The sequence below is a fragment of the Perna viridis genome, chromosome 13, assembly GCF_037379345.1.
Source record: "Perna viridis isolate PV_CMFRI_1.1 ecotype Kerala chromosome 13, ASM3737934v1, whole genome shotgun sequence".
NCBI classification, from domain to species: Eukaryota; Metazoa; Mollusca; class Bivalvia; order Mytilida; family Mytilidae; genus Perna; species Perna viridis.
In genome coordinates, this window is record NC_142457.1 from 24,991,497 (window position 1) to 25,010,982 (window position 19,486).

The window sequence follows — 19,486 nt, forward strand, 5'->3', positions numbered from 1 at the left end:
GTCACAGATGCTTCTGGATAAATATCTTAAATAGCTTTTTGTTTATTTTCTAGGTGTATTGAATACAGTACATTTCAGGCAAAAAATGACCTACATATAACTGAGAAAAATGATGTGCCACTCATTGCCAGACTCTTCCATAGAATGGTACTTAGAACCTGCACTAACCAAACAACTGCCTTGGGCAAAAAGCTCTCAATCCAGTTGTTTCAGTTTAGACTGGTTTTACTGTATTTCTAGGGCATGGAAAAACAAGTTATAGCGTAACCTAGCAATTACAGGTCAATCACTATTATTAAATGATGTACATTTTCTAGAACAATTCTTATTTACAGGTAGCTAAACAAGTTCAGCTGTACTGCCTAGCAATATCAAGCCCATACTGATGCTCAATTAATTTTCTATTTTTTTTTTCAATAATAATCAATAGACTTTTAATTGTTCTCACTATGAACATGGCAGAACTAAACATCAATTTCAAGTCTAATTACTTCCACCTTCCAGGAATATTTCAATAGTCCATTGTGCAACTTGATAAAGAAACACATTAAACTGTGGAATTGAAACTCAAAACCTTAAATCCTTATTCCTTAGTCCCAAAAAGAAGTTGCTTTAAATATTCATTTATGGCACTGCTAAATTAATTACATTAAAGTTCTGGCACTGCTTAATTACTTACAATATACAGCACTTTATCCAATCCACAACACCATGGTACCAGAAAACTGTGCCAGATTGTATACATGTAGGGTGAAGAAATACACAAGTTAACACCAAAATCACCAATTTAAAGAATACCAGTCTAAATTTAAAGAGGGTTATTCAGGTATTGTTGTACCAATTATAGGACTGGTAAAAAGTGTTATATTATACATGTAGTGATTCTGGAATATTCAAGTGGTTTAAAGAGTATCTACCGTATCAGTTGTAAGACCAACAAAATGTGTCAAAACAGGGTTCTGAAATACTGTAAATGAACTAATTTTCCCAATTTTTGCGATTGACAAAAAACTGAAAAAATAGTACACTCGAAATTATTTCTAACACTATCTTACACTATTGATATGTATGAAATCGTGAAAATTGATACTCACGAATATGTACACTTGACAGGATCCGCGAAAATTAGCAACTGGGAAATGAATACATTTACAGTACACTGAAGTTAGTTTAGAGAGGTTCCACTGCACAGGACTGACCAGAAGTGTCAGATTAGAGAGGTTCCATTGTATCAAATACAGGACTGACCAGAAGTGTCAGATTAGAGAGGTTCCATTGTATCAAATACAGGACTGACCAGAAGTGTCAGATTAGAAAGGTTCCACTGTATCAAATACAGGACTGACCAAAAGTGTCAGATTAGAGAGGTTCAACTGTATCAAATGCAGGACTGACCAGTAGTGTCAGATTAAAGAGGTTCAACTGTATCAAATACAGGACTAACCAGTAGTGTCAGATTAGAGAGGTTCCACTGTATCAAATACAGAACTGAATAGAAGTGTCAAATCAAACAGGCTTCTGGAATTCTAAAGTGTTGGTAAAGAGAGGTTCAACTGTAGCAATTACAGAACGTACAAAAAGTCTGCTTTATAAGGGATTCAGGAATAGTCAGATGTTGGAGAACACAGAATTCATAGAATCAATCATAGGACTCACAAAAAATCCACATTATAATGGATTCTGGAATACTAAGGTGTTGGATAACAGAGGATAAATAGTGTTTTAATTGGAAATTAATTTTAGGTGGTAAACATTCTTAATGCTTTCTTCAAAAACATGCATGCTGCAAATGGTAATTAAATTTTCAGACCAAATTATTTTCAATTCCCAGAAACTACACGAAATGGATATTAACCTGCAAATATTTAATTCCATTCCAATATTTGAAAAGCAAGAAAACAAGTTGCTACATTTTGTATCTAAGCAAGGTCAAGGTTAGTCTGCTTTTACTAACTATTAGACAGATAAAATTCATAAATAATTGATTTTGCTAAATTTAGTTCTAATCACCATGGCCTGCTAATTGTTTCAAAATTTAATTGTACAATATACAATCCTGAAGCCATAAAGGTTGCTTAGCTAAGCAATTCTTTGCCCCGATGGGATTTGTATATCATTAAAGAAATTTGATTGCATTACTTTTAAAATGGATCATACAAATGTTGCTTATAAATATTTAATGGTTGGAAATGTGTATGCTACAAACACAGCAAAATTTTGAATTAAAGCAAAGCAATACGTCTTGTATAATATGGAAGCAGGATATCAGTATTGACAAAAATTTAATTGCTTGAAATTTGAATAATGATAACATTGTAATACAGTATAAATTCAAAATCAATTTCAAGATACCGGATATATATGACTTCCTAGGATGATCATAATAAATACATGTAATTCTTAGCTTTTTTATATAAAGTACATGTATTAAATTGGTTTAAAATGCAACACAATTCACAAGCTTTATACAGTACTACTCAAGTTAGGCTTTCATTTTCCACACACTCACAGTGGTAGAACTCCTACTTCAAATTTTCTGTTTCGGTAAGACATACATTTTTCTTTTGTTAACTTTCCTTTCATCAGTGGCAACATCCCTTCGGCTCCTGCGTATGAAGAGTTCATATCACAACTCATACGTTATGCCAGAGCTTGCCGAAACTACACAGACTTTTTGTATCACGCTAGAACTCTAACAAATAGGCTTCTGGAACAGGGTTATGTTGCTACAAGATTGAAGTCATCACTACAGAAGTTTTATGGTTGTCATAATGAACTCGTGGATCGTTATGATGTATCCATCTGCACCATGAAAACTGATGTATTCAACGGGTCATAGTTTTCCTTTCCTCGTTTGTCTACCCCGGACTTGACTTTTTATGAGCAACTTGGCGGGTGTTTCTAGAAAAGCAGAGGACACTTACCATACCGGTGCACCTGGTCCATGCTCCCAGTTTTTAGTGGAGTCCAAGTTGCTCATTTACTTTTGTTACTTTGTATGTATGATTTTAGTTACTTTATGTTCTTTGTTGTGAATGTCTGTTTTCCATGTCTGGTCTTTGTCCCTGGATTACATTCTTTTGATTACCGCTATAACCTTGGTTCACTTGATTACTCTTTCTCTTTCCACTTGGGCAAGACTAGTATTTTTCATCTTCAAACAGGATGACACTTACATTTTTCCACTCCCTAGAAACTATGCAGGAAACCCCAAATGTCATTCAGATATAAAACCAAACAAAACAGGAGGTGCACAATGGCATTATGTGATAATGTGTAAGTGAAAAATGCAACAAACACCAAAACTGTACTGTAAAAACAAGTTGTGTATGTGTAGTAAGTCAGTTTCACTGTTTCTTAGCCATCATTAATTTGGTTCTCTTTCAGCCAGTTTTCAATTGAATTCATGAAAGCACATCTATTGATAGAAAGAACCATGTTTACTGGTATTTCTATTTCCTCACACCATGTTGTGGTCAGATACTAACTCTGGACCATAAGCAAGTGGATAATGCAACTTGTACACAAACAGTACTGTAACATCAAGTTGTGTACATGAAGCTAGTCAGCACAACTGTCTAACAGCTAAGTCATTATTTTGGTTCTAATACAGTCAGTTAACTATTGATTTCATGAAAGAACAGTGCTAGGAAGAATCCCAGAAACTTTTTTTTCCTCACACCATGTGGTGGCCAGATACTAAATCTGGAATGAACTGATTACCATAGGCAAGCGGAATATGCAACTTTCACCCTATCAGTACTGTAACAAGTTGTGTACGTGAAAAAAGTCAGCTACACTGTCTAATGGCTAAGTTATTATTTTGGTTCTATTAGAGTCAGTTAACCGTTGATTTCAATCAATAAAAGTTCAAAGCCTCAAGTTTTAATATGGATGAGATATGTACAATGGTCATACCACTATAATCTTGACAATAATAATGTGGTCATACTTATAATAACAGATGAAAGGTTACGATTTGAAATATTTATTAGTATTTTGCATGAAATAGACATCAAAACAAATACAAAATATGATAAATATCATCGTCTGAATATAGCTGAAATATTGCTGCTCGGACATTAAACCCCAACAAACAAACAAACAAGATAAATATCACTCAACTATTACCCTCTCATGCCTCTATCAAAGCAATAAAAATTTCATTACTTTAAAATTCAAACACTGAGTGTACAATGGACACAAAAATGGACAAACTCTAATATAAGAGAATGCCTCTTTTGCATGGATTCAATGATCGGTTGGCATATTCTTGGTCATGTTATCCAATCCAGGCTAACATGACCAGATTTTGGAGTATACCCATTATTCTGCTACCAATTTTTTGTAAAAGTTTTACTACTTTCTGTTTACAAGCACTTGTCAAACTGGAATTAATCTAAATGCATTACTTTGTTAAAAGATATTAAACAAGAAGTAATCCATTACATATGTACCAGAAAATTGCCTGCCTGTGTCAATAGTCACGAATCAAAGTTACACCTTTTGAACACTTACTTGTCCTTTATACCTTTTTAAGTTCCAAAAAAACTTAACTACCTTACAATTTCAAAATATCAACAGATCTACCAAACAGAATGGTACCATTCTCAATGGCCACTCTTGAGTTTTGTTACAGACAATGACAATTTTATTGTTCTGTATTTTACACAATTGTCACATGATATATATAGAAAATTTAACACCAAATAAACAAAGCCAGTTCTGCCAAAAAAAAAATATGAAAAATGCTGCAAAAAATTACTAACTAAATTTGGAAAATGCTGTCAAATTCAGCACCTGCAAAAAATGGCTCAAAAGGCAGTAGCTCAAAACTTACCAAAATATTTCAGGGTTTCATCGATCTGTTCTGTGGTCAGTTCAAGATCTTCATCAATTGGTATCAAAGGAGTCTGAATCCAGTCATTATTGTCATAACCACAGAAATCAGTGATGCTGTCAGATCGTAACCTGTATTTGGGAATCTGTTCCTCGATCAAGCTGAATATCTCAACTTCAGGAAGGTTGGCACTACTGCAAACCTCTGAAATTGAAAATATATAATGAAATACCACTTTTTTGATATTTTAGAATACATGTACATGTAAATCAATTAAAAATACATTTTTAATATATATTCTACAGAGGAAGAAAAAAATCATCAATGCTCATGAGATTGCAAGATTCTCAACATACATTTGCAAGTACAGGTATCTCAATTTCTTAATGGAAATTTGCACCATAAATTCAAACAGTATTGAGCTAACAATTGCAAAACAATAAACCTTGCAATGACTGAGAAAAACAATGCTCTAGACAATTGGCACTTTTGACCTCCTATATTTTAAGTAGGTGTACTTTTACCATATCAGTGCTTCTCAATAAATTATTCCAGAAAAAGGTAGACAACCCATTATCAAGATTTATGCCTCAACATGAAGCCTCAGTGATTCACTGTCCAATAGATCACCAAAAAATCTCTATGAGGTTAAGCAGTTTCAAACCTGAGTTTCTAAAACAACTAAATCTTTAAAATCTATTTTATACATACTGTTGCTAAGTATGGAGATTTTCAAGGGCCATTGTGAGCTTATTCATGATCCAAAATTTTTCCTGCATGCTAAAGTGAGCTTTTGTGAAATTTTAGCTTCGTGGTTTATTATTACAAGGAATAGGAACAATGCTTATTTCGATAGTACATTTGCTTGTGTTTATCTTAGACAAAAAAACTGTGAAAAAATAGTACACTCGAAATTATTTCTAACACTATCTTTAGATGTTTTCAAAGGCACCAGAGTCTCAGCTGTATGATTGTCTCTTTGGCAATAAAACCACATGGTCTATATTTATTTGGTTAAGTACCATACTACATGAAAAAACATCCCATAGTTGTAATATCTACATGTATGTTAACATGCACTTTAAATACATGTATAACATCCTTGCATAAGAAACAAGATCAGTGTAAAACCATAAAATGTATGTTTTTTATAGATATCGGTGTCTAAACTTTATAAAAAGTTGAATGTCACATCAGAAAGACTTTGCTAAATTCCTTCATGTTTGTTCAGCTACAAGCTTAAGTACAAGTATATTTCTATGTATATAAAAAATACTTGAAACTTTTTAGCTATAATTGAAATTTGTCTCCATATATTCATTCCTTGCATACCTTCTTCAGGTTAATCTAACAAAGCAAAAATCCCCCCCTATTTTTTTAAGTTAATAATTTTGTTTTTTTGGAACACAGGCATGTTACCTGCTTAACCCAGATCTTGTAGATCCTGTTTGTTATACAAATAACAGGATTTATGATGCGACCCAGAGTGGTGACATAAAACCCAGATAACTCTTAACTCCTAACTCGCCTACTTTCTTTCCAAGAAATATATCTATGTTATTTTTAATGCCCCTAAAGTGCATGCAAGGACGCCACGTGATCAATAATAAAATGCAAGTTTTGTTGTAGGTCAAACTTTGGTTCAGAAACGCCCAATTTTCTTGGTATAACCAAATCTGCACATGACAGAGAGTTTGTTTTGTTTATACTAATAATCTGCCTTGTGATGTTCTACACAGCATGTGCAGGGTGAAGAATTTGTTTAGTCAACAATTACCCATATGAGGTTCTATGTACCAATAGCACTAGTTTTCAGCTTAAAGACATTTCAACAGGCATTGCTTGTGCAACTGATGATGTAAAAGGTATGTATGAAACTGGTGCAGGGGCCACTATGGAAGTGGATTGTAGGTAATAGTCCCTTTACTTTTTTCAATGGCCCTTGCTTTTTTAATGCCACATAAGGGGGAGGGGGCAAAAGGCCCATTTTTAATGTTTATGTCTTGATTTCAGTTTGCATGTCTTCTTTTTTAAGAATTTAACTTATAATCATAGGTTACATAAAAAATTCCCATTACACTGCAAGTAAGTTACACTGATGTTATGTATTGTAAGAACAATACTTTTTTATGCATTTTTGGTGCCCTTAGTTTTGAGTTAACATGAATCTCAAAATGTAGTCTATTTGCTTGAAAGTACCACTTCAAAATTATCCCAAACTTCTTTTTATTTCAGCTTTTGAGGTTCCAAATTGCTCATTTATTTCTAATTAGAATGGGTAAAATGTATGTCAATCACCAAAACCTAAAATACTCACTTACTATAAAGGTTGACTCAAGGTGTCCCTTTTTGCTTTTGGGTATAATTTTCACAAATCCACAGGAAATTTGATGCAGAAGCTGGTTTTAAGATTTATTCCAAGCTTACAATCTTTATGAAAATATTGTATAATACATTGACCTCTGTTAGAAGAATACTGTAAAAAATAAAAATTATTGACGACCTCTTCTACATTTTCTATGAAATTGCAGGTATACGATATTTGTCACAATACCTGTTCTACATTTGTGTACATCTAACACTAATTATCTATCTGACCATAGTTTAGGGCCTGGGTAAAATATAGAAAGGAAGGTGAAAATGGAGAATCTGTCAAAAGTTAACAACCATACCATTGTGAAAAAAAATCAGAGATACAAGTAGCCTTACTCTATGGGCCTTCAAGGAATGGTGAGAATTTTCCCCAACAGACAATCTGCCTTTGACAGATGTGTGAAAGTTTAGGCCAACACTGAAATAGACCTGAAAATTGAAAATTGACAGTGCCATGGAATGGAAAACAAGATCATAAGCCTACCTTTTCATAGAACTTCATAAAAAAATCACAATATCAAAGACTTTTAAATTCTCCAATGTTTTACATAAAAATATTTAATTTGGGATCAGGGCCACCCACAGTTACAGGCAGGTTATCAGGAGAGATAACTGTTATTTTCCACAAACCATGGTTTGAGTAAACATAACCTGATTTTGACCTATATTAACACATAAGCTATCCACATGCAGTAGTGACGTTTTTTATCTACAGCATACCTTTATCCCTATAATAATTCAACGGATTATGAAAAGCCCTTCCTTGAAAAACTTAATCTTGAAGACTGGCCAAACAAACACATCAAAGACTATGACATAATTTGGAACTCTTACCGATCATTAAAGTAATAAATAAATGCACATGCAGAAAAAATAATCCTGGTCTATCCTAAAAGGGCATTACTGTCAATTAAAGACCTTCGAATATAATCATAACATTTTGGGCCATGTTACTTATGCCATTGAAGATGACAACTATTATAATGGTGAAGATGGAACTGAACAACTTTCCAAGTTAAGTATGTTACAGATTTACCATATATCTTTTTAGCCTTTAATTTTTTTTATAAATATATCACAATGTGGCAATGCTCATGGAAAAAGTACTGTAAACGTATATATTTTCACAGTTGCTAATTTTCTGGGATTCTGTCAAGTGAACATACTTGCGGTTATCAATTTTAGCGATTTAAAAAAATAATATTTGCATTATATAATGTTTAAAATCAATTTCGCGGGTAATTTTTTTACGTGTTTTTCTTTCCATCATGAAAATAGCAAAAATTAGTGCACCGCACATTAGTAAGTTTACAGTAATCAAGACATTCCTATCTATAGACCAATCCAGTTCAAAGCTTTCTTTAAAATTATTGTTATTGTTAGTAATTATTACAGTAAAGTTAATACTTTATTAAACTGGAAGAGAATGAGGAGTTTCAAGTTCTGCTGAAAATTTATTGACTGAATTTGTAACAACAGAGCTTGTTTTCAACAGTGGTTCTCAATTTTTTTTTTCAAATTGACACTTTAAACTGACAGAAGGGGGCTTAAAAGATTAAGATAAAACTAGAAAATACATTGGTCAATTCCAGTTCAATAAGGTCAGAAATCACAACTATTGTCCATAAAAGGTCAAGATATTTTTTAACTGACATAATAACTTACATGTACATTTCTGGAGATAAAATAACTTTTGATTGCTATATATTTTAATTTGGGGTGTTAAAATAAATATGTCAACTCAGTAAGCAGTAAATTTTTCAAATCAAAATGGCAGTATAGTATGCACATCTTCACTCTTTAACAATACATCTAAGCCAAAAATGGAAGGAATCTGTTAAGCAGTTTCAGAGGAATAGAGGTCATATGGTTCAATAACGCCTACAAAATGTAGACATATGTAGACATATGATAACAACTATCTTCTCTTAGAAATATATACCGGTACACATACAGTCAAACTTCACTCGCTCAAACTTGGATGGCTTGAACACCCTGGATTTCTCAAACACAATTCAAAGTATCAAAATTTCCCCCTACATTATCAATATAAATAACCTTGGATTTCTCAAACATTCAAACCGACGAGTCGGTCTGTTCGATAATAAATCTTAGAGAATAACCCTCACTAACTCGTACTCGTCAGCCATTTTGTCAGCTTGGGTAATAAATGGTGTGGAAAACTGAAATTCTACGGACTTCAATTTCTGGAACTTCCGATAACTCAAACATTTTTCAATGGTCCCTTGGAGTTCGAACTATGGAGGTTTGACTGTATATACAAAAAATTTAGGTTATAAGTCAATAAAACTAATGCAGTTTAGGAGGAGATGCAAGAAATGTGGACAAGCGGACAAACACACTTTAATTCAGTATTGTTATAAAAAATATAATTCAAGATAAGCATTTAGAATCAATCGGGCAGTGTACCAAAATTTCAAGTATGACTGGCAAGATTTATGTTCTTAATCAATATGAAAAATTTCTGCTTAATTAAAAATTCACCACCTCGTGTCAACAAAGGTTTGAAGTATATGATACATGTAATATTCAGATAATCTACAAGTAGATAGAATTAAACTAAAATATTTCTGAAGTTAAAACAAGAGCACATATACACATTTTAACTGAAGTGGTCTTGTAATCAGTAAATAGCACTCAAACCAGCATGAAAAAGTAGAACAAACATACCAATATCTCTTAGAAAAATTTAAGTACCCTGACCTCTTAACTATTTTTAGTAAAAAAAAAAAAGGGATAACCAGTCACTGAAATGGAGATAACAAGAATTTTAAAATTTTGAAATACCATAGTTGGTTCCCATTTCTTTGTAGTATTTATGGCCAAAAACAATAACAGTTTCTGTGTTTAAATTCCTGTACAGAAAAATTTTTAGTGCCATGAATACATAAGGATAATATTGAGAAATATTCATCTAGAAAAAAAATAAATAGTCAATTATCCCATCATCTTCAAATAATCTATCAAAAATTAAATAATGCTATAATAATTCTCATTATATGACTTATATAAAATTAATAGCCATAGAAATAGTCTTTCAATATTGTGCATTTTATCAAAATAATAGTTTTCCATAGAAAGGGAGGTAACACCAACAGTAAAAAAAAATGAAAATCAGATTATCTCCCTTACATCAGTAATTCTTACTTTTTTTCATTTTCAACTTATATGTATGTGTAACAACAGGAAATACAGGAAGTACATGTTCATGTATGATATTGATCCTCACTTTTACATGTATTTTTTTCAACAATTTCACAGTTGAAATTCTGTGATAGACTTCCAAAGACTTATCTACTTGTATAACCATTTGAAATCTAGTAAATGTACATGTACATTGTACATGTACTTTCATAGTAAAGTAAAGTATGTGCATACTGGAGGATACATTGCATTAAATAAACTTATCAGAAACTAGTAATCTCTTTTCAAAAGATAAATTTTGTTGCAAAATTTCTGACCACATCAATTATTGAATGATTTAGGTCTTCACTACCATATAGACCTTCACATTCAATATACCAATCAACACTAAGATATTAATACAGCAGATAACCCATCTAATCTAAATATATTCTCTACTTTATAACGATTAATTAAGAACTAAATGAGTAACAGGAGCCAAAACCATTGAATAAATTTCTGGTCTTGTACCAAAATCTCCCTACAGCTTGAAGACAAGCCAGGATATTTCTGATCGGTCTTGCATATGATTATTCTATACCAGTCCCAGTATAAGCCTTAGGAGGGACATTTAATACATGTATGTACATATTTCATGGTATGAAGATTTAATTACGTAATTAAAAGGGTTTTATTTCTCACAGGTCATTACAGTCAATTGACATGTGTAGGGGTAAAAAATATAAGAAAAATAGTGAAATTTACATGCATGATAAATGTAAATGAATTTTAACTTCCTAACCAGGAAGACTTTACATTGTTCAGTGAGAATCTACACCTTAGACACAGACACACTGACAGAAATCAAAAACAATGCATATTGCTTCAATGGGCTCATGATGACCACAAAGTTTGCTTAAAGAGCAAAGAAAACCAGAAATATCTCGATCATAAGTATAGTTAAAAAGCAAAGAAACTTCAATTATAATACATGTATAATTACATGTATACATAAATAAACTAAGGAAAAATGAGTAACTGTCTTAGTAAATATTGACAACTAATGACATAGTTAATGTCGTAGGTGAAGTGGCAAAATTACATGTACCTTGATATAGATATTTTTGAGGTGGCAAAAGTGTAAAGAATGCTATAGTAAAGGCGGGAACAGTCTACAGATTGTTATAGCTGAGGTTGCAAAAGTGTGCAGATTTTATGGTAAAGGTGGCAATAGCGTACAGATTGGCATAGTTAAGGTGTATACCTTGCTATAGTGAAGGGGACAATAGTGTACAGATTGGCATAGTTAAGGTATACACCTTGCTATTGCGAAGCTAGGCAATAGTGTACCAATTGCTATAGTGAAGCTAACAATCATGTGCTGATTGCTATAGTGAAGCTGGCAATAGTATACAGATTGCTACAGTGAAGTTAGGCAATGGTGTACTGATTGCTATAGTTAAGGAGGCAATGGTGTACTGATTGCTATAGTTAAGTAGGCAATAATGTACAGATTGCTATAGTGAAGGTGGGTACAGATTGCTATAGTGACGGTGGCAATAATGTACAAATTGCTTTAAGGAAGGAGGCAATAGTGTACAGACTGCTTGCTATAGCAGAGGTTACAATATTATATATATTTAAGGAGACAATAGTGTAAAGATTGCTATAGCTAATGTCACTATACTGCTATAGTTATAGTATTTAAGGTTGCACTAATGTAATACATGTATTACTATACAATGTAGTTAAGGTGGCAGTCGGTAGATATTGATATAGTTAAGGATCAGACTTTCTCAGTATTCATAAATTTACTTGGTATGCATACAACAGCTGTGCTTGATCAAATACCTTAAATGTTTTCTCATAGCCAAACACTAAGGAAACAGATTATAGTTATTGGGTCAGATGAAACAGCTGTAGTCGGCAGACCAGATCAATACATTTATTTATTTATTTCTGCAAATGTTTGTTTTGAATTAATCATTTCTTTCTTCAGCATCCAAGTTGTAATAAGCATACAAGCACAGATATACATGTATTTACAACATTAACGCCATACGTGTACAACTCCCTAAACGCCATACATGTACAACTCCCTATTCACTTCAGATCTTCCTCGGTATATTAGGCTAAGCAATGCTTCAATGTTTTTACCTTCCGTTTGAGAACGAAAAGGGTAGTCAAGCTAGGACATTAAAAAAATCTCAGTCAGGCAGTCACTATTTTTGTTTATGTTTTTGGTTGAAGTGGAGTAACTTTTTTGGCATTTCCCCAATTTTTTTTTGTATGGGACTTCCTGAACACTGAAAACAATACAATCCTTCCATGCTTTTAATACATTGTTTATTGATATTTCTGGTATTTTCTCTCTAATTTTCTATGCATGTCTAAAAAGTTGAATTCATGAGTGTTCAATTAACAGAGCTGAACACTTGATTACCATTTGATCATTAACCGATCAGTGATCAATGATCACTGATCGATGATCAGTGATTGATGATCAGTTTGATTGATGATCAATGATCAATAATTGATGATCAGTGATCAATAATACATGATCAGTTATCAATGATCAGTGATTGATGATCAGTTTGAATGATAAGTTTTGAGTACATTATATAACTGGTTGTATAAAGAAGATTTAATGAAAAGAACAAATTGCCAAATTTACAACAACAAAAAAAACATAAAGGACCTTTAACCTTTAAGGTTATAAGAAATCCAAGATGGTCTCACTACATGTAAAGGAGTCCAATGACCAATCTAACCAATACTCAAGATAAGGCACTACATAAAGTTTGATAAAAAAGAAATATAAACCCTCCAAGGGATGTATTGTACAGTAAAATTTCTAGTATGGTCAATTGTTTTTGCAGTCTTTATTACAAATATAAGGCTTGGGTGACAGTGTTATTAAAATTTCATAAGGGCACTTTGAAACTATGAAGAGTGACACAAGGGCACCCAGAGGAAGGAATGATTTAGGTCTTTGAAGGTGGGGTACAGCACCCCTCTCTTTTATTGGCTTATTTTTGCTTTTAAAAAAGCCAAAAAGAGTGTGTAGTCATCATTATTGCTACTTAACAGTAAAACAAAACATAGAAGCATATCAGAATGTTGGTCACTTCCTCGTAATTTGGTTTTAACAACATCAGGTCCAAAAATAATACAGATTAAGTTTTAAATTTAAAAACAAGTACATGTGTACAACTTATGGGGTCACGATATTGATAAGAACTCCCTATCAGTGAGTCCATTCAAATTTAAACCCTATCAATGATAAATTTAGACATGAGTATAAAACGTATCTTTTAAAATTACAATTTACACTGCATTTCATGTAAGTTTGAAGATCAAAACATGGAAAACTGTATAAAAATATTATCTCACTAGATTAAAAAGAAGATTTTAAAGTATAAATAATTGAGTAAAATAGATTTGGGAAGGCAGAAATTGGCTAAGGCACTAAATGGGCCTGTCTTTACCATCTTAGGAGAAAGAAGGTACATTTTACATGGTAATCAGAGTGAGCATCAGGGCTCACGCTACTGGGCAATTCAGGTAAAATAGTCGCCCTGAGTCGCTCACCTCGCCCTCAGACAACACCAGCATGCCAGTAAGATGATGTTCTTTCTATACAATGATGAACATTAGAGATGTAGATTGATTGATTGATTTTAATCTTATAGCAAATACATGTATTTCATGCATTTCAGGAGAACAATGATCAATATTACAGACCCTGCCTTGGACTAGTCAAACTAGTCAGATTTCAAAAGAGCCTGGTCACAGAACCAACACTGTCCACAGGCACACATGGTATCCCATCAGACACGTTGTTCTGACTCTCAGCTGACCAAACGTTATGCAGTAGAAGTACAAACGTTAATGCCACAGATTGTAAGTATTCAGGGCCTAATTTAGAGGGATAAATGAGCAAAAACTTCTCATGGTTTGTGCTCACCTCTCCCTTTTTTCTTTGACAAAGAGAAGTTTATGTAAAAGATTACATCGACAAAAATGTCAATATTGTTATTTATCAAAACAGAAATGAGAATTTACTCAAATGTTTTTTCTCCTAGTCATCAACATCTAGATTAGGCCCAGGATATTGTTTTGAACTTCAATCTTTTTGAAAAATTTCAATCAAGTTTTAAAAAATGCCTATAATCTACCAGTAGTTTCTCAAAATTATCGATTAAAGAATTAAGAAATTACATGTTCGCTGAACAAACAAGGGGAACTGATAGAAAATGAAAATAGTATAACAATTTTTTTTCTGGCCTTAAAGTAAGCTGAATTAAACATACATAAAGAATTCATTTTTGTAACTTCAGAGAAAAGAACTACATGTACATTGTATATAATTAGACAATAAACAAGTTTTGCTGACTTGCCCTATTTAGACTGACAGAAAAAACATGTATTTGTACATGAGAAAAGTTAAAACTATTAACAAATGGTAATGTTTCTTTGGCCTATTAAAAAATCTTTCATTTTCATGGTCTAACATGAATATGACAGTTCTAACATGTCACCAAGGACATGCAAGGCATACAAAATAAAAACACCTGTTAATTGCAAAAAGTGCCCTGAATTAAAATTTATGTGAAGAAATTGTGCAACAAGGTACAAGATGCATTGATGTGCACTCAATAAATACATGTACATTGTATATTATGCAACATGCACATGTATAACTGTATTTGGTGACTGATTGTTTCCTAAAAAACATGATAATATTGAACTCGTGCATATTTCAATGCACATTCATGGGTCCTGTCTGCAGAAAGGGAATATTCATTGACATGTTTCTGAAAGAAACCCTGTTCAACCTAAGATTAGATTATTAGCATGCATTTGAATGCATGTTTTCATGCATCTACTGATCACATTAATTTAAAGTTATATACTGCACAATGCACTGGACATGTTTGGCTTAATAAACTGAATACGGTTATTCTGCATACTTTCTAATTTACAAGTGCATGTAGGATTTTTTAAACTTGTAATTTATAGGAAAATGCCCATTAAGGGTATTGGTTTATGTAAATATACATGTACATTTTTGTACATGTATGTCATTGCACCAAGTGCAATATCAGCAAGAATGATCAATTACGATTTCCTTTTACAGGATTCAATAACAGGAATAATTGGGAAGTAATTGGCAAAACTGGAAATACATGGTAAATATATAGTAAAATAAAGAATCATAACAATAAATTCCTGATTAGTATAAGAGTAAATCCATGAATTTGACCAAAAAATCACTGCCTGGTCTGTACATACAAAAACCTAGAAGTTCCTACTCAAGATACAAGTTGATGGACAGACCATTGAAATTTAAATAGGTGCAGTTTATGGGCTAGACTTTTCCAAATAGAAAGGCAAGAAAAAAAGTCAGAACAAGTATTGCACCAAAACTTAATTTTTGAGGTAAAAGATAAAATTAGAATTCTCAAATTTCACTGTTTTAGTGCTTCTTCATTAGTGTGCACTGAACTTTCACATTAGTAATGTAAAAACATCTTAAGACTGCTTTAATGGTAAAAAAAAACAGAAATAAACTGAAGAAGGCAAAAAAATCTCTTTTGAACCTCATATACATGTACACGTATTACATTTTTTAACTCTACAGTACCAGTACCTTGCATTAAAATTTATACATGCAAATTAAGCAACATGTGCATGTATACATCCATAAAGCCTTTGTTTCTTTGCAGTAAATGACTTGTTTATACCTATAAAAACCAAACTATTGACAATACAATGAACGTGACTCTACACAGGGAAACATGTCATAAATGACAAAGTACAATAAGGGCCGTTTTTGGTCACCTCTTCAAAAAACTTCATATATTCCTTATTAAAAGGCAAGGTATAGTAGCCCTCCAAACGTGACTCTACACAGAGAAACATATCGTAAAGGACAAAGTACAATAAGGGTCGTTTTTGGCCCCCCTCTTCAAATAACTTCATATATTCCATATTAAAAGGCAAGGTATAGTAGCCCTCCAAACGTGACTCTACACAGGGAAACATGTCATAAATTTAACATGGAATTTTAGTCATTTTTATGTAGGACACTAATCTAAAACAAAGAATACTGACTCAGCAGTGAGGGTCTAATAGCATACATGTAATATAATTTTGTTTGCTTGGTTGCATTTTATGCATATACAAACATTTTGCACATACACTTTGTAGGTGTACACATGTATGTTTTAGAAATTTTTAAATGTTTAGGTTTTAAACCTGAATTATCTTTTTGATTTTAATAATTTTTCAATAGCAATGACCATGATTTTATAATTCTCATTTCAGAAATGGATTTCTACATACAACATGTACACTACAAGTACATGTATGTTTTGTATCATCCCCAAGATTTTCTTATAGGAATATGGATGAAGGGTTGATATTATTTTTTTTCAGTTTTCATGTACATGTACCTAAATGACATACATTTTTGTACACTGTACACCTTCCTTTATATAGTACTAGTACAATCTACAGAAGGAATAATATAATGCTGAACTTACCAGTAACGACACCAATTTCCTTGGTCTCGCTCTCACTTTCCTTTACCCAGCTTTCCTCATTCTTCTCAGTCTCGGCTTCATGTTTAGTCTCGGTTACATCATCAATAGGAAATTCAACTGATTCCAGCTTGGATGATAAGAACGACCATTTACCGCAGATTTCGTCCGTACACAGATCTAGGAGGATATTACCTACACCCTGAAATCAAAACCAGATTCATATAATACAAATTACATTGTGCCTAAAGAATTTTAATTCCCTACCACTCAGTTTAATGTTTGTTTGGAAGACAAGCAACTTGTAGCCTTTTGTCCACAGCCACAAGTTTAAAAGCAAAAGTCCCATAACTCCTGTAAACTTTTTCTAATCAAATTGGCAGCAAAATATGATCAACTATAAATGGTGACTAACTATCCTTCAAAATCTGAAAGAAGTCCATAAGGCGGTTTCTAAGGAATTGTGTCCACAAGTGTGATCGGACAGACGCACATACAGAAGGCAGCATTTCTTAGACCCCTTTCCACATTACGGCAGGGGAAAAAATAATTCAAACATGGAGTTTTCTTTTTTCTAGATTTGGGTGCGAGTCACAGGAATCATGATTCTATGGAAGTTTCATTAAATCTATTCAGTGGTATAGAAGAAGTAATTGATAAGAAATAGGTATAAAGGGACACCCCTATCACTATACATGTATATCCCCTCTACTATAATGTAGAATTAAATGATCTGGAAGCAGAATAGTTTACTGTAACCAGAAGACAAGTACATGTACATGTATGTTTAAACTCAATTTAAGATGCTGCCTCATACATGTATGTATCTGTATGTTACATGTACATCTATATCAAAGTGTAATTACCAGACATGATTTTTTATAAAGCCATAAAAAGAAGTGGATAACCGTGAAATCTGAAATAAACATACAGTATGGTAAAAAAGAAATAGAACAAAAAAATCCAGAACTGAAAATGCAGAATTAAAGAAGAAAATTATGTCCAAGATAAATCCATTGTATGACTTTTTAAAAATTTTACTCTATTTCCTCTCTTCCTAACAAATAGTTTATCAAAGTGATTATAATAGGATACATTTTTGTATGTGTGTATACACTGCACTACATATGCTAACATTTTCTTTTCAGGAGGTACATGTACATTTGTAGCATGAGCTTTTACTGGAAGAGTAATAAAAAGAACCAAGATTATAGCAGTAATCAAAAGAATGTAATCCAGGAACAAAGACCAGTCCGGGTTAGACAAACGAGGAAAGGAAAACTATGATTCGTTGAATAAATCAGTTTTCAAGGTGCAGATGGATACACCATAACGATCCACGAGTTCATGATGACAACCATAAAACTTCTGTAGTGATGACTTCAATCTTGTAGCAACATAACCCTGTTCCAACCTATTTGTTAGAGTTCTAGCATGATACAAAAAGTCTGTGTAGTTTCGGCAAGCTCTGGCATAATGTACAAGTTGTGATATGAACACTCCATCATAGGTACTGAAGGGATGTTGCCACTGATGAAAGGAAAGTTGACAATTCTGAATGAAAAGTCATCACATTTGTTGTAAAGTTTGGTCAATAGTTTTCTTTTACCATCGATTTCTAAGTGTAGGAAGTATACATCAAAAGTGAAGTTGAAATGCTCAATAATTTTACTATTTACTAAAGCGTGACTAGTATACTAGGAAAAATAATGGAATTTAATAATCACAAAATATTTCGGAGAATATGCAATAGGCCTACATGTATATGCTTGTGGTTACAAAAATAGGCTAAATGCCATTATTGTTTTTACTAAAATTGTAAAATTAACCATCTAATGGCACTGAGGAAATTTAACTTAGGACCTCTAATGTCAGCACTGTAACTGATGGAGCTTAGAGAGTCGACTTCATAGAAGCAGTAGATGCAGCCAGTGAATTGTATGGTAGTTGATGATTATGTCAGACATGTACATTTTGTATACTCCTGGGGGAGAACATTAAAATTTTACTCTCGAGAGTGTACATGTACATTGTATATTGGGCATGCTCATGAACAGCATGCAGTTCACATGAAAGGGTCTATACACAACATTGTATTATAAGTCTGTGCATCAATTTACTTGCATACAAATGTACATGCATGTAGTATTTTTTTTAAGTTTAAGATTAGTTCCTGTGCCGTTTTGGCAAAATGTGTTTTGTACTTTATTTCAACTAGCTTCTGATGATTAGAAATTATTGTTATGAAGTTAATGATGGAGTAATCTATTTTCAATTATTTTGGGTTTAGACCTTTTTTTATGTATTTTATTTGTTTATCATAGACAGAATTTTATAAATACCTCACCATCATCACCTGACCAAGGTGTATAGAGGTACATATATCCTGAATGTTTACAAATTGTTATAAAAACTGACTATTGAATACATTTTACAATACTAATGAAATATTTCAATATAAAATAGAAGAAAGACCTTTTCCCCAAAAATTAGTTTATTCCTTGTTTGCTGTTATTGAAATATTGAAATGTATGTTTTCCACAAACAAAATTGATATACTGATAGATGTTTCCAATTTACATTG

The 19,486-nt window shown here is 32.5% G+C and overlaps 1 protein-coding gene and 1 long non-coding RNA gene across 6 annotated transcripts in view; one reads left to right on the top strand and one right to left on the bottom strand.

Moving 5' to 3' along the window:
- The window catches only part of LOC148600077 (trafficking kinesin-binding protein 1-like), a 70,135-nt gene that overhangs the window by 41,384 nt on the left and 9,265 nt on the right, over positions 1 to 19,486 (bottom strand). For 3 of the 4 annotated variants that reach the window (XM_088559405.1, XM_088559403.1, XM_088559404.1), the window contains 2 exons: positions 16,906 to 17,104; positions 4,841 to 5,044 (listed from right to left, as the gene is read on the bottom strand). In XM_088559405.1, the coding sequence (XP_088415531.1) occupies positions 4,841 to 5,044; positions 16,906 to 17,104 (403 nt within the window). Of the gene's footprint in view, positions 1 to 4,840; positions 5,045 to 7,697; positions 7,790 to 16,905; positions 17,105 to 19,486 lie in introns of those variants that run through there. The other variant, XM_088559410.1, reaches the window with a different exon arrangement.
- LOC148600078 (uncharacterized) lies at positions 6,555 to 18,919 on the top strand. Of its 2 annotated transcripts, none has more exons than XR_015918177.1 (4): positions 6,555 to 6,705; positions 14,077 to 14,260; positions 15,498 to 15,549; positions 18,051 to 18,919. It is a non-coding gene; the product is annotated as an uncharacterized LOC148600078 (long non-coding RNA). The 2 variants fall into 2 exon arrangements; XR_015918176.1 differs by lacking the exon at positions 6,555 to 6,705 and adding an exon at positions 8,024 to 8,232.